We start from the raw sequence: 16,522 nt of genomic DNA on the forward strand, positions 1-16,522 counted from the left end.
GTGGGATATGATGGGGAGGCGATTAACAACCTTGCATCATCCGCCACTGACTCTGGTACAGCTAATCCACGAAGTTCCAGTTGCTTGGAATGAGGGGTGCCACAAACAAAAATCGATCATTTCATGATGAATGCCCAGATATATTCATAACAGGAGCGTATTCAGCTACGGGATCGCCAAACACAATTTTTTTTCTTATTACTTGTCTATAAAAATTCTTGCAAATGTTATCGTTTCATTTTTTAATGTAAGACTACCTCAGTGCCAAAAAATTAGGTTGAAGAAATTATACTTTCTGGGTGTAACACTTCTTATCTGAGTGAGTGTATCATAATATTTACAAGGTAGCACTAGTAACATATAAATAAATAATTTGTTTTATTGTTAAAACATTTTTTAGAAATTTTATAGATAAAGCTAGTTAAATAATAAAAAAAAAAAATTTTAAAAATAAAAATTGTACATGGACAAAATATAATTTTAGTACATAGTCGTAGCACCAAAGTCAAAACTGCAAATAAAAGAATATTTATAACCTGCAATATTATAAGTGTCACGTTTAGAACCGATTCCACACTAGGCCTGGACCGTTTAGGATTGCCTTAAAACAATCCCATTCCGAATTTTGAATTTACGATGACCGAGTCGGATTTCAATCGAATTTCTCCAACAGCTCACTATTTAACTTAACCTAACTTTACCGAGTTTGTTTTTATTTATCAAGGTTTTTGTTTGCACCAAAAGAAATAAAATATACGATCATAAATAATGGATAGATAATTCCGCACGTGTTAAGTAGTATTATATCATTTACTTCTTATTTACTTTAATTTCAAATTGGTTCTTAATTTGGAAAAAAATATTTTAAGAAGTATTAGGCAAATTTTTGGTTACTCGATCAAGCTAAAGTACAGAAGAGCCATACATACATGGACTCATCAAAATACCTTGACTTTTCGAACCCTTACAAACAGTACCGCGACTAAGTGGGTTATTTGAAAATATGACTCAAATTGAGTCGTACTCTAGAATGAAAAGTCGGAAATTGCGACTCAAAAAGGGCGTAATAGACTGATCTAGACTTTTCCAAGTTAAACTCAATGGAAACCCATCTAATTGCGAAACATACAGAGCTAAATTGTTTGGATAACGCATCGATGTGCAAGTCCCACTTTAAGATGTCTGTAATAAGCCCCAAAACTTAAAAACTCAACGATGTAGAAAAATAAGATCGAATAGAATTGATCTGGTTGAACCCTCATCATTATCAAGCCGGGTGTAGAAATATGGTATTTCAAGAACAAAACTACAAAATCAGATTATTTATATTTAAAATTTATATTTTTCTATTTTTTTAGGCAGCAAATACTTCAATCACTTTATTATAAAAACCTCAAATATTGTGTACAAGTTTCTTTTTTCTATTGAAAAAAATTGAGAAGAGTATTAAGCCTATCCTGAGCCATCGTACTAAAAAAACAACAGTACAAATTAGTCTATTAGATTCAGGCAATTCAATCCATGGTCCTTTATGCATTTGTTCATTATTTTCATTGTTAGCTTGTTGAAATAATGAAGGGCTTCTAAAAGGCAATTAAAATTACCTGAGTTTAAATTACGTATAATGACATTATTTTACCATCTTAACACTCTTGTATATTTTTCCCAAACATTCCGCATACTACAGTTGATTTTATTTGTAAATCGGACGTAGGACGACCACCAAATTTATTATTATTAAATTATGAAACCCAAAAGATAAAATAAAGACCAATGAAAAGTCTAGGATCTATGAGATGAATTGCAACGATTGTGATAAAAAGTACATAGGACAAACCAGAAGATCAATTAATGTCAGATTTAAAGACCAAGCTCATGTGAAATATGGAAGAGTTGAAAAGTCAAGTGTGACTGAACATGTTTTAAATACTGGTCACTTTGTAGGGATTACTTAAACCAGTTACTAACAATAGAAAATTAAATGCATATGAAAGTTTAGCAATATTCAAAAATCGAAAAAACATTCTTAACAGAGATAAAGGTCCAATCCCTTATAGTCAATTATATAGTTTAGTTAGTGTTCAAGATTTGTTTGGCGATGCTTTATTGCTTTTTCCGCTCTATTAGTTACATCAGTAGTATATAAGGAGATTTGTAAGTAGTTTTTGTTTAGTTTTAATCTTCTCCCGAAGATGCTAACATCGTTAGCGAAACACGTGTCGAGAGTAATAATAAAGAGTTTTGGTTAGTGGTAAAACTGTCTCGTAACTTGAGCGTCACACCAAAGGTTCCAACCATAGGACTGACTGAGCAAATTTATGCATATTTTCTAAAATATATTAAATAGTATTCATTCTTAATATTACGTACATTTAACACAAAGAATAAGTTCAACCGAAGCGACGACACGAGATCCGCAATAAAAATATACTATTTAGAAACTGCTAAAATGCATGACGCTGCCCGTTCGCATGGCAACCATAGATCTCTCCGGCCGATGTGCTTGGCGTGACGTCACATCAGGTTGCATTCGATTAGAGACACTGTGGAAGTAAAGTTTAGCTATCACCAACGTCCACTCATTATTTTACTCTTGCGTAAATACTCAAAACTATTTTCCGATACACCTCGCTGCACGCGGACCCGGCCATCGGTTTAGGCTTGGATGGGAGGTTAACTATGTAGGTTACCGAAGAAGTTTATTAGCTTAACCTGTTTATTTTTAATGAAGTTGATATTTTTAATTTTATTTTATTAAAAAAAGGAGGTTCTTGCCTCTATGCGCCCTGGCAGCAGCTAATCTGTACTTTTGCTGTGCCAATATTAACAAACCACAATTGCATATCAATTTAGGGGTATAAAGTACTTAGTCTTACCTCATTATCCAAAACGTTAGACACAACTTCGACCAATTGCGACGCGAAATTCGGCACGCAAGTCTCCAAGTTACACAATTGTTCCAACAAATCCGCCTGGATGTAATGGATCATCTTTTTAATAAGGCCCAGGCTCGCCTTCCTCACGCTGGGCAGCATCGTCAGCTGGAACGTGCTACAGAACGTCGGCAAAAGCCGTTGCAAGTAAATAGGAGCCATTTCCGGATCCCCTTTTGGTTCCGGGTTCTCTTCCGCTTCGGATTCCGATTTGCGGGCACGGTCTTTGTCTAGCGATACCATCCATTCACCTTTGAAATAAGAACTATGTAAAACCGACACTATTACCTATTTTATTGGGTAATAAGACCCAGAGATTTATATAAATTATAATAAATAATAAATTGGGAACATACTATCTTATATACTCAATTGTGAACTCAAACCTCCGTTATCTACTTCAATTTAGGTCCAAGAGCGAATGTTATATCCACAATACAAAATTTCTTACCAGGTGACTGTAAAATTGCGGCAACTTCCCTATGGCCCTCGTCCGCTCTCTCTCTGGCCTTGTCCAATGGCGTTTTTCCATCCTCGTCCCTCAAATCGGGATTGGCGCCGTATCTTAACAACACTTTGGCTATGGTGGGACGTCCAAAACAAGCGGCGTAATGCAGCGATGAGGAGCGTTGCCCCTTATTCACGTCCGCCCCCTTTTCGCATAAATATTCGACCATTTCTTGGGTGCCGAAGGCCGAAGCCCAGTTTAAGAGGGTCTGACCGACGTCATCCATAAAGTTCACCTAAAAAAGTTTGTTTGAGATTAGTTATTAAATTACTTTTATCTTCCCTTAGAAAAAAGTCCACAGAGAATTTTACTCACAAACTGCAGCAATTTGTTGGCTACAATGCCTTGCACGAAACTCGATGGTATTAAAAAACATCTAGCACATATTGAAAACCAACAAACATTGCATTAACAAGACGAGAAATTTTTAAAAGAAGATCAAGATCGACTGGCATCTCTTGCCGATGTTGTAACCTCCCCAAAACTCTCAATTCGATTTAACTAAATATTTAAATTAAAAAAGTAAGAAGCACAAAACATTGAGATATGGTAGTAAGATTCCCATAAAAGAGGAGAAAGAGAAACTGAAAGTGGCCTTAACAAAGAAACGTACAAGTAAATGGCTTATAAGAACTGCTGCTAAACCGCTCACAAGTACTAAGGGCTAAAAACTAAGTGAAGATGAAATAGAAGAATGCCTGAGGAAACAAAAGAAATGCATAGAACCAACAGAGAAATTAACAGTCACCTACATACAAACGCAAAAGGGAAACAATATGAAAATGAAGACAATTCTTATGAGATGCTCTGCAGCATTATACCACAAAGCGGTGGCCCAGAAGAAAGTGTACCTTAGCATTCAGACACGTTTTACCTGTCAAGGGTTTTTCCATAAGAGTAATGCGTGTAAGAATCAAGTAGTATGTACAAAGTGTGGCTAAGCTCATGAATCAGCAGAATGCAAAAGTACTGTAAAAAAGTGTGTCAACTGTCTTTCAGCAAATAAAAATTATTCTATTATATATGAGGTAAATCATGCATCTAACGATATAAACTGATCAAAAATATCTAAAATAGATTATGATTCATAATGGTTAAAGTAGATCAAGGTAATATTTTGGGATGAGATGGCCACTTGACTGATTCATGTGCCTTGCAAAAATATTTAAAAAATGGCAATAAAAATATTAATTTTTTCCAATTTAATATAAGAAGTGCAAAGAAAAATTTTGATAAATTCTTGCTATTATTCAAACAAGCTCGTTACTGTAAGGTTTTTGTATTTACAGAGTGTTTTCAGTAGTCATATAATAAATGCTTGAAGATTGATGGATATAATACATTTTACAATGAAGGTAGCTTTAATAAGAAGGATGGAGCATTGATATTAATTAAAACTCAGTTCGAACCTGAGGTCAGTCATATAAAGCTAGAAAAGTAAAAGAAAAAGAAACAGAAAACAGTTTTTGACTTCAGTGGTTTGAGTTTTATTTGCATAATAGAGTGCAGAGTGAAAATCCACAAAATGTTTGAAAGTATGTTAATTTATTTCATATCACCTGAGCTGAGTATGTGTAGAGCTTGTGCGTCAAGTGCTATTGATACTGATTTCTCCAAGGCAGTTGACAAGAGTTGACCTGAGACTAGATTTCCAAATGAAAATATATTATACTGTAACTCTACCTGTTGCTCAATAGTTTTTCAATAGTGTAATCTAATAGATCAAAATTGCAAAATTCTGTTAAAAAAATATAGGCGTTAGATTTGGAGTACATCAGAACGGTAATCTGTTGTCTTTGTTATTTAATATTTTTATTAAAGAGGTAAGTAAATAACGTTTTGCTTACTTTACTCTCTTGTAGTAGCCTATTTGGAGATGACCTAAAAGTGTTCAAAATAACAAAAACAAAGTAAGATGTGCTATTTTTGCCGTCAAATCTTGAAGAGATCGATATACCTGCAGTTATTGGGAACTGTGAGGCATCTTGGGGTAACTTCTTACCAAAAACTTATATGGTAACGTTTTTTGATACAACTTTGGGTTTAAAAGCCATTAGAGAAAACACTTCTAAAATGTATCACGGTGCTTTTAACAACTCTAAAAGAATTAAAGAATGGTACTAGTCAAATTCAGTTTGAAAACAGAAATAAATTAAATTTATTTATTTTTTTTTGGTGGCATGTAGACAAATTTTTAATTGGCAATTATTAACGTATCGCATATTTCTAACTATTCTGATGATTTAACAATATTCCTTATCCTTTATGCAAATTATGCTATTGCTTCAATCTACAACCTTGTATTTATTTTTTTAATTTTATTAATTTATTATATTTTTCTCTAAATTATTTATTTGTTTATTTTTTTTAAATATCTAGATATATCTAATTTATAGGACGGTTCTTAGCTACATTATCCCATCCTAAAACATTTCAGACAGTGAGACACAGTTCACGCTGCTGGGGTCTGTCAGGGCGACTTAATACAATACAAGGGATAATGACCACGGAAACATAAGAGAATGAGACTTGAGGAACTAGGTTAACTATTCTAAAAAAAAACTTAACTAAATACTAAGTGTTACATTTCTAAGAAAGGTAATTAGATAATTAAATATTTTTGCATTTTATTTTATTTTATTAAATGGAGTAGCTACTTTACATTCCACGCGTAAATTAACCACTAGCATCCTTATTTCTTGAGTATGTTTTTTACCTTAAAAAAATATGTTATTTAGGTCACATGTAACATAACGATTTGTGCACAGATCAGCATGCAATAACTTGTTGGCGATTCTTTTCAAATATTTTCCCAATTATTATTCCACTTAACATTTGTATTTTTCCTAATTATTACGTTTATATCAGTGAGACAAGGAAGATCAGGTATGAAGTTGCCGACGGCAATACTATTTTTAGCTAATGAATCTACCAGCTCATTACCTGTATGAGCTTTAACCCATAGAAATGTTACTTTTTTGTTAAAAAAGGATAAACGACGTATTAGTTTTTTATTTTCCCATATTATGGGGTTAACTTTATAAGACCAAGCATAACCGCCTATCAATGCCTTGAAGAATAGACATGAAGTCATTTATTTAATTTAAAGGCCAATATTCAGCTGTAACATCCAAACCTCTGCAGATTTTTAGTTTTATATTTTGATCATGTAAAGATGTTTTCCCTAATATGCTAATTTTGCTATATTAGTCTAGCATAAGACCCCAGACTCAGACTCTATATGACTCAGTGATTTGGTCTTCACAATTCCCACATAATACATGGAAGTAATAATGTTGGAATCTGTTTAAAATAGATTTGATTAGAACTCTCAAAGCTGTACAGAGCATGCCTCGTTTTTTAGGACTAATAAATTAAATGAAAATTGTACTTTTCACTTTCAACTTACGTCGTTTGACGAAATTGTTAAAATAGTAAGCAATCTTAAAAGTAACGCTGTTGGTTGTGATAACATAAACGCAAAAATGCTTAAATACTGTCTTCCTGCTATATATAAGCATATAACCCATATTATTAACTGTTGTTTGGAAAGTGGTTACTTTCCAGAATTGTGGAAAATCTCGCATATAACTCCTTTACCTAAGATCAATAGTCCCGAAGCATATTCGGATTTAAGACCCATTAGTATACTTCCTACAATTTCCAAAATACTAGAAAGGGTAGTATACATTCAGCTTTATGAATACGCCTCCAAAAATATTCCAAGTCCTCTGCAGTCTGGCTTTCGAAAAGGACATAGTATAACGTCCGTATTATTAAATGTAATAGACGATATTTATAGGTCTCGCGATGTAAACAAAGCTACAGTCTTAATTCTTTTGGATTTTTCGAAGGCTTTCGACACTCTGGATCATGATTTGCTTTGTGCCAAGCTCGAATACTATGGCCTTGATCCGACTTGTATTAAGTTTTTTATTAATTATTTGAGTGACCGGTATCAGAGAGTCGTGATTGGGGATATGGTGTCGGATTTGGTGCGCATTACTTCTGGAGTGCCACAAGGATCCATACTTGGACCGCTATTATTTTTGGTATACACTTCAGACATTTTTGGTTGGATTGTTGCAGTATGTATTGTTTTGCTGATGATACCCAAATGCGATATTCATTCGACCTTTCATCCATTGCCGAGGCTTTTTATAAAATAAATAAAGATCTTGAACAAATATATCAATATTCAAAGAGAAATAACCTTGTGCTTAATGCAAAAAAAATGCTTAGCTTTAACTTTTTGTCATCCAAAGCACCGAGAAATGATAGAGAGCATTACTAATCTAAACATAAATTCTGCAAAGCTTCCGTATGTGAGCAGTGCTAGAAATCTTGGGCTTATGGTTGATAATAACCTAAATTTCCGCGAACATGTCTCTTTTGTTACTAAAAGATGCTATGCTATTTTAAGACCACTATATAGTAATATTCACATAATTAACCATAAGTTAATAAAAAAGCTCTGCGAAAGTCTTGTCTTTCCCATCACTGATTACTGCTATTTAGTATATTATGACTCTTTAGATTTACTTACTAAAAATAGATTGCAGAAAATTAAAAATTCTTGTTGTAGATTTGTTTGCGGAATAAGAAAGTATGATCATGTTTCTGAAAAACTGGTTAAGCTAGAATGGCTTAAAGTTGATAAATTGCATAAATATGCCTATTCAATTTTTATATACCGACTAATTCTTTCCACATCACCCCAATATCTCTATGATAAACTTGAATATCACTATAATGCCCACAACGTTGCCTTAAGATACAGTCATAGATTTAGTATACCTCGTTTTCGTCACGCATTTTTTAAGAATAGTTTCTCATACATCGCTCCGTCTATCTATAACTCGCTAAATGACAACTTTAAGAATATGAGCCTATTGAAGTTTAAGAAATCGATTAAATCCTTTCTTCTATCTAGTGAATAGTTACTACCTGCTATGTGTGTTTTTTTTTTTATAATTGGTTGTTTTAAATATGTGCAGTGGCGGCTTTTGGGGTAGAGCCACAGTGCCATGGCTCTACCGAATAAACGTTGAAAATAAAAAAAAAAAATATTTTTTAAATTTTACTTCAATCCAAAAAAATATCTGTATATTAATATTTAATACCAATTATAAAATTAAAATACTGGAACGCAGCCAGTGCAAGATTTCGCAAATGTCGCTAATGCGAAATCGAAGACGTAGTTGTCGCGCCAGGCCCCGTATCGATGCGTGTTACATCGAATAATCACAGCAAATGTCCTTGAAACAATGTGGTAAAGCTACGGCAAATTAAATAATTTTGGGTCGGGCTCCAAACCAATAGAATCTTTTCTAGCAAAACGTGCGTGATATTGTTTGTTTTGATTATTCATCGGGCGTTCGCGGTTCCGTAGAGATCTTTTATTTTATTTGGCTGGCGTTTTCGGCTTTGTTGGTGTTTTTTATTTTTATTGAATATTAAAAACAATAATGAATAAAATTAGTTTTTTAAAAGCAAATCCATTTTCCACTTTATCATTAGAACAAAAAGTAGAAATAAAGGAGTTAGCGGGCGACCGTTGCCCGATTTAAATATAGAAAATTTTTTTTGAGTTATTAAAAACAATAAAATTACTTATTTGTGTACCTTTCTGTAAATATGGAAAACTGTATGTTGCCTGTGATCTGAAGTATTGACATTTCCACGTAGTTTTTGTAAGTTCATTTCCTTAAATTTCAAAATTTTTAAAATGTATATTTTTATCTACAAAAAAAAATAGAAAACTTATTGCGTTATAATTTTGATAATAAAATGTAATAATTTCGATCACTTGTTCGGTCATGATAAAATTAGATCAAGGTTTGGCCCTACCTCCCTGAACTGTCAGGAGCCGCCACTGAATATGTGACTCACGAATATCGGTCACGTTAAAAATGTTATTTACCTGCTTAATAATATTTTATTTTATAAGTGTTGTTGCATGTTAGATTTAATTTAATTTTAATCTTTCGTTTTTTTTTTATCATGTTTCTCTATGTTAGACTTAGTTAATGGTTAAGTAGAATAGCTATGTAAAGCTAAACTTCGCCTTTTTTTGTCAAACATATATGTTTACAAGAATAAAGACATTTATTATTATTATTATTATTATTTGTGAAATATTTAGACAAACAAATTCCTTCTGCTATCCTAAGAAAACCTGATGCTTTTAAAATCAAATACCATCATACAAATTATCGCTCTAATATGCCATTAAAAAGATCATACAGTTTCGAATGGAACAGTTGATCCTTTCGGAAGTTCACTGCCAGTTTTAAGAAGAAATGTAGTGTGTTAGATATAGAATAGATCAATAGAACAACCTGTAATTTATATTAAGTTTTATTTTTGTATAGTTTATAGGTTTATATTATTAATATTATTTTAAATATTTGTAAGCTCTTCAGATAACAGTGTAAACTTTAAAACTTTGTATTTCAATGGGATATCTTATATATTATTGACCTAGTTCTTAATTTGTATTTAAGGCATGCAAAACTAGTTCTTCTGAGAAGTTATGAAAGATTTTAAGATGTACATCAAAATCTCCTGAATTTATTGTCCTTAGAGAATGATTTAGTTGGAAACTATTAAAATTACTGGTTCTTTTATACAAAGAGAATTTAATAACATGAATGTGTACCTACCTCAATTCCACCATTCTCGATAGCCTGTATTAGGGCATCAGTGTCTTTTGATCTAATACAATCAATCAGTTGCCTATGAGATTTTTCTGCGGCAGAATCCATCCTTCTTATCCTGGGCATCAATTGACCCGATGTGCTCGAACCTGGTTTACCCAAGGCCCTGCGCCCTTCAAACAAAAGTACCAGCAGCAAATCGACCAGTCGCATGGAGTCCAGGGCGCAGCGTTCGTCTCCCTTAAGAGCTTTTTCTATCGCGTCCAACAATTCTGACCGTAGCAGATCCTACCAGGGATATTTTTATTGTTAAAAAAGAATGTCAAAACAAATCAGAGTTTACTTACATGTGTAATAATCGGAGAACCTCGACATAAAGTTGACAATAAACTTATAATGGTAGAAACCGACGCTATGGTCGCTTTAGTATCGGCTGGAGGTACGTTTTGTGTTTTTCCTGGGGTACTTTGGGTGCCGGAAGCCGTAGTCGGGCCTGCTGCGTTCGAGAGGCGTCCCAAGAGCTCCTTTACCAATCCTAATATTCAATTTAATTCAAACTCTATGATAAGTAAACCTCTACAACTATACAGGGTGGTCTAGATCTTAACCAAGAAATTTTAGCAAACTATTAATGACTCTACTCAAATTACACCTCTAACACTTTAGAGACCTGATGCTTCGCCAACAAATGTGGCACAATACCCTCTAATCGATCCGTCCCCTTTATTTATCTATACGTTTCCCTTATCGGTTTTGACAAAAGCACCGATCAAAACCGATAAAGAAAAAACACTGGATGACGAGAAGAACAATCAGCTTATTAGATGGCCAAATAAGACTAATCCTGGCCAAAACTATTACCCCGCAGCAAAAGAAGAAGTCCTATCGCAAAAGTATTCCAAGAACTTGAAGAACATGCAAATAGAAACAGATCCCACGAATTATATGATACTTGACTATGATGTCTGGTGAATTTATGCAGCAGACACAAATAATATGGATTTCAACAACATAGCAGAAGTATGGAGGTAGTACTGCGAAAAACTTATTTCTATTGATAAAGGTGGAGATCGTGGTCTAAAAAAATTGATGCTGTAGAAAAAGAGCCCCCCATCTTAAAAGCCGAAATAGAAAAACCATAAGCCTTCTAAATAACAACAAATCACTTGGTGATGATAGCATACCCGCCGAAACAATAAAAGCTATGGGCGAGATTGGTGTTGATACAATCTACAAAGTATGCTGAAGTCAGTCATAAGATATCTAAATACCAACATGGATTTTTGCCTAATAAATCAACCTTAACTAATTTGATTACATTTTGTCAATTTGTTCACAATGCTTTGAATAATAAAAAACAGGTTGATGTCATATATACCGACATGGAGAGAACATTTGATAAGATTCGATATTCCATAATAATAACATCTCTTTATGAAAATAATGTAACTACAGATTTAATTCAGTTAATTTCTTCCTATTTAGGAAATAGACAACAGTATGTAGAGGTTAAGGGTGCCAGGTCTGATCTTTACACTAGTACCTCAGGAGTTCCCCAAGGTTCCAATTTGGGACCTCTGTTATTTTTGGTTGATATAAATAAAATTGTTTCTGTTTCTAATGATTCACAAAAACTACTTTTGGCAGATAATTTTAAGATTTACATGGAGATTACCTCTCTAGGTGATTGCATCTCTCTGCAGAATGATTTAGATAGGGTTGTTGATTGGTGTAATGCAAAATCATTTCATTTCAATAATGAAAAATGTTCAGCAATGTTGCTGACACTTAACAAAAATATTAATTATAGCAACAATATTAGCGGCACTCAGCTTGAACATTCCAGCAATGAAAATGATTTAGGTGTAATTGTTGACTGTAATTTAGCTTTTACCGATCACAGTATTAACACAGTTAATGAGGCACACAAAATAATGGGATTCGTTAATAGAACTGCTAAAAACTTTACTGTTGAGTGTTGTTTAAAACTGTTTGATAGTCTGGTTTTACTGAGGTTAGAATATGGAAGCATAATTTGGTCTCCACTGGATTAAAACCATAGAGCGTGAACACCGCAAATTTTAAAATATATGCTTTTTAAGAGATTTGGATATTATCCCGAACAAGGTTATAACCATAATTTGCTTCTGAAAATATTTAACAGATTACCCCTAGAAAATCGGCGCATTAAAACATCCCTAGTGTACATCTATAAAATTTTGACAAAGAAGATTGAGGCTCCCCAAATTATGGCAATGTTGCTATTCTTCATTAATGTTGGTAATACCAGACAAAGAAACATTTTTCATCTTGATTGTCCTAGAACAAATATATACAAGATATATATATTATATATATATATCAAGAAAGAAATCATTGGTCACAGTCTACAGAAGGCTTCTCATGCAGCTCCAGACAGTGAGATGCCATGTCACCATGGGGTCTCAAGCATAAAAAGACAAGAACTTACTTATTAGCCCTATTCAAAATGCTTGAAATTAAGAAATTGAAATTTAGCTGCTATCGCATTAATTAGGCATTGACGTAAATTATGTACTCAGCAAAATGGTTCATACTTCGAACATGTTATTTGAGTATGTTAGTTGCTTTTACAAAGATAGTCTTGCGCCATATCAAATTTTAGCGATTTCTTCTTCGGATCGGAAATGTTGCCTCGTAGATAAAAAAGTCAAGAAACCTAATTTACAGCAAATTAAATAAGGATTTGAAGAGTAATCTTTATTCTTGGAAAAACTAGTGACATACCATTTTTTCCTCTAAAAATATTCAGTCTTGAGCCAGTAAAGACGCCACTGGTAGAAATGGAAAAGAAAAATTTAATGCAAAAGGTGCTCCTTGATTCTTAAAAGCAGTATCAAAAATTTCATAGAAATATTTCAAGCAGTGTAAAAGATAAATAAACAAAAACCTGTATCTTGGAGAGGAGACATTTCTCAACATATGTTTATATGACAATCTAGGCTAATTTTTGATGTAGAATACATTGTTCAAATTTCTGGGTTCTGGACCACCCTGCATATACAATTATCTAACTATAATTTCAAATTTTTCTATATGAATACATGGAACTTACCATGCTGGGCCAATGGGGCAGGATCAACACCCCTTCTAGTAAACCTGTCTGCAATAGAGGCAAAACATCTTAAAGCCCCGTCCGCCACGTGGGGATCCTCATGTTGCAATAGGGCGCTTAGAGCCTCAACACACCCGGGAAGTTGCGCATCAGCCGGCTCCATTTTGGTACACAAACGAGACACGACTGCCATGGCGGAATGGAGGGTGTCCTTATGCACCAGCTGTCCGTTATCTCTAATAAATGGTAAGATACAGCTGAGCCCTCCCGCATCAAAGACCGCTCCAGCTTCTCGGGTACAAATCAACTCTAAAACTTTGACGCATTGCTCTGCGAGATCTTTGCTGGTACGACTAGCCAGTTCGACAATAACCAATCGGTTACAGATGGCTTTGATGGCTCCATCTATGGCCACGATTCTTCTAGTACATTCGGCCGATACATCCAGGTAATAAGTTATGGCTCTGGCTGTTACTTCGAGCACATTCTCTGGTGCCTGCTCATCCAGGAATATCCTACACAAGGCGGGTAAAAATGTGCGTGGGGGGCAACTTTCGAAGCATCGGTCGACATTATCGGACATGAGGAGTAACATGCAGAGTTGCTCTAGGGCGATCAGTTGCATGTCCCTCTCGTCTCCCAGGCCGCTGTTCAGCCATTCTAGGAGGGTTTCTGGGTCAGGATCTGCCATATCTTAAATAGAAGATAAGAAGAATCAAGTTTATTTTGTACACATCATTGGGCAAAAAGTAAATTAATAAAGGCAAAAATTAGCTTCAAACTCTTTATTAAGGTGTAGCTTAGGATAAATAAAAAAAAAGTTGGTACTGTAATATACAATATATGGATATAATTAATGTTTGAATGAAATGAAGTATTCCTCCTAAAAGCTTGAAAGATACAAAAGATTATTTCCAACTTTTGGAAGATTTGCAAATGGCATTGATGTCTGAAATAAAAGAAAAAATCGCATCCAAAGGCCGAGAAGTTACAAGAAATTCATAACAATGCCCAGATAAAATCGAAAATGCCTGGAAATAAAAATAAAAAATTACATTAAATACCTAAAGTTGATAATAATAATAATAATAATAATAATAATAATAAGCCTTTATTTTCAACAGGCAACTTACCCAATAACAGGAAACAGTTGCAAAACAATGAAAAATATAGTTAAAAAAACACACACAAACAAACCTAAAAGAATGAAAAGAAAAGAAAAAAAGTAAAGTAAAATCACAATCTCAAAAGTTATCCAAAAAATTGGAATAAATAATTATTAATATGATATAAAAACCCAATTATAAAAGTTTAACAAGATAATCACATATTCAACAAAATTAAATTAAATTAAATTAACTGCAATATACCTACTAACTATAACTTAAACACATGGGTCTTAATCCCAAGAGTAATGATCCACCAAAATATCAACAATCACATGAACCGGAGAGAAATTTATATAGCACATGTGACAGATCCAATTAAATATAGCGCATTTTGTATATAGTGGCGATTTCAACAGGATGTTAGTATGAGGCCTTGGCAGAAAGAATGTTAGGGGATGTCTAGCATTAAGCCTAGGCACCATGAACAATGCTGAAATATTAGAAATAGCTGACAGCAATGCTGAATATTAGATTATGAAAAATTATTTCCTGGAAAATGTTATTACAAATTCTGGAAGACAAAAAAGTATTTTAAGTAAAAATTGGAGTCAAATACACAAAATAAAATATAAAAATAGTCCTAGTCTGGAACATATAAGATGTTAAATGACTAAAAATTTTCCTATTAAAATAACCACATTATATGACCAGAAATAGCCTCTTAAATATTCTTTACTGTATGGGCACAATACCCTTATATTTTAATTGTGCACATCAGTTCAATCAAATCATCAGTTTTATGTGCTATCCTCTTGTCAAACAATCAATGGATTTTCATTCAAATTTTGCTTCACATTCAACAGACACTTATATCAAAACCACATTAATCAACCTGCATTAACCTAGCATTAATTTTGGGGGTTTATCATGAATTTATCAATCCATTCTATAAATACAATCTTCCTTGTACCTTAGACATGCCATCATTCTTACAAATCTTTTCTAGGATCCAAATGTACTCTCAACCTGACCTAAACAATAATAGCATAAGCTCTATGAGAGTGAAATACTAACAAATAGGGCATTATGAGAAAACAGATCTTTTCCAATTTTTTAGGGGAAGAACATTTATGTGTTACCTCTACCTCATTCCAGAATCAAGTAATCAATCAAGTAATATCTAAAGAACCCTCCTTGCCTTAGGAACAAACTAGGTTCTAGGATATGAGTATCTTAGCAAACTCCAACAGAAATAATATAAGCCTGTATCCTTGCTCCCATCAGTATCAAAGATCTTTTAGGGACCTATATATCCATCTGATTATTAGATTGTTTGAATAGATGGGCGAGATTATAGGAGCGGAAACAGATTAGTTACCACTTTTGGTGAAACTAAAGCTCTCTTCCTACAACTGGCTTCCTAAAGTTCTTGAGAGTAAACCAAGATTATTGTCTAAATGGGGAAATCCATTTAAATTAGCTACATGCAAAGCTAATTAGCACATTTGATGTTACGAGGAAACTGAGACATTGTTTATCCATGAACTCCCTTCAAATGTATTTTCATTTCATTCAATCTCTCTTATTATAGGATATCTTGCAGACCATCTTTTCCTAATTTGATTATCCAGTACTAGCACTGTATGTTGCATCCTTGGTCACATTGGTTGAACACAATACACATTACTTCGACTCTACCTCTGTTGGCAATTCCTGCCCATGGCTGGAGATTTTATGAGAGAAGATTTTGACATATAATGGCCATTGAGGCATATGTTGATATTATTAAATATATGGAAATTTAAGAAGGCTGTTCCATTCTATTCCAAATAAAAATATGTTGACTCTTTAAATTTTTAATGTTAAATGTATGTGCATGGGTATTGTGCATTTTTGTTGTAAGTCACTTTTACTGTTATTTTATGAGCTTATAGCAAAAGTCAAATGTAGTGTTTGCCATTTATATTATTATTTCTTTGTGTATGTGGTGTAGGTAATTTTATTAATTATGATTTTTTTATATGCATAATTAAGGGATATATATATTATTAATTATTAATGTTAATTTGGCTACTTCTTAACAACTGTAATAATTCAATTTTTGCTTTTTTATGATGCTTTATCATGTTATGTGATTTTCTTGACAAATAGGGAAAATAATATTATTATCATTATTATTATTATAACAGTCCTTACTGATCTAGCCTCTTTGAGTTGTA

At 33.3% G+C, this 16,522-nt stretch overlaps 1 protein-coding gene across 1 annotated transcript in view; it reads right to left on the reverse strand.

Annotated features, from left to right (window-relative positions):
• The window catches only part of LOC126746297 (E3 ubiquitin-protein ligase Ufd4), a 115,135-nt gene that overhangs the window by 97,104 nt on the left and 1,509 nt on the right, over positions 1–16,522 (reverse strand). Inside the window, exons 2-6 of the mRNA XM_050454475.1 lie at positions 13,195–13,887; positions 10,448–10,635; positions 10,107–10,388; positions 3,385–3,676; positions 2,877–3,184 (exon numbers count right to left, since the gene is read on the reverse strand). Coding sequence (XP_050310432.1) covers positions 2,877–3,184; positions 3,385–3,676; positions 10,107–10,388; positions 10,448–10,635; positions 13,195–13,885 — 1,761 coding nt within the window. The 5' untranslated portion in view covers positions 13,886–13,887. The remainder of the gene's footprint in view (positions 1–2,876; positions 3,185–3,384; positions 3,677–10,106; positions 10,389–10,447; positions 10,636–13,194; positions 13,888–16,522) is intronic.

Source organism: Anthonomus grandis, chromosome 2 (genome assembly GCF_022605725.1).
Source record: "Anthonomus grandis grandis chromosome 2, icAntGran1.3, whole genome shotgun sequence".
Classification (NCBI taxonomy): domain Eukaryota; kingdom Metazoa; phylum Arthropoda; class Insecta; order Coleoptera; family Curculionidae; genus Anthonomus; species Anthonomus grandis.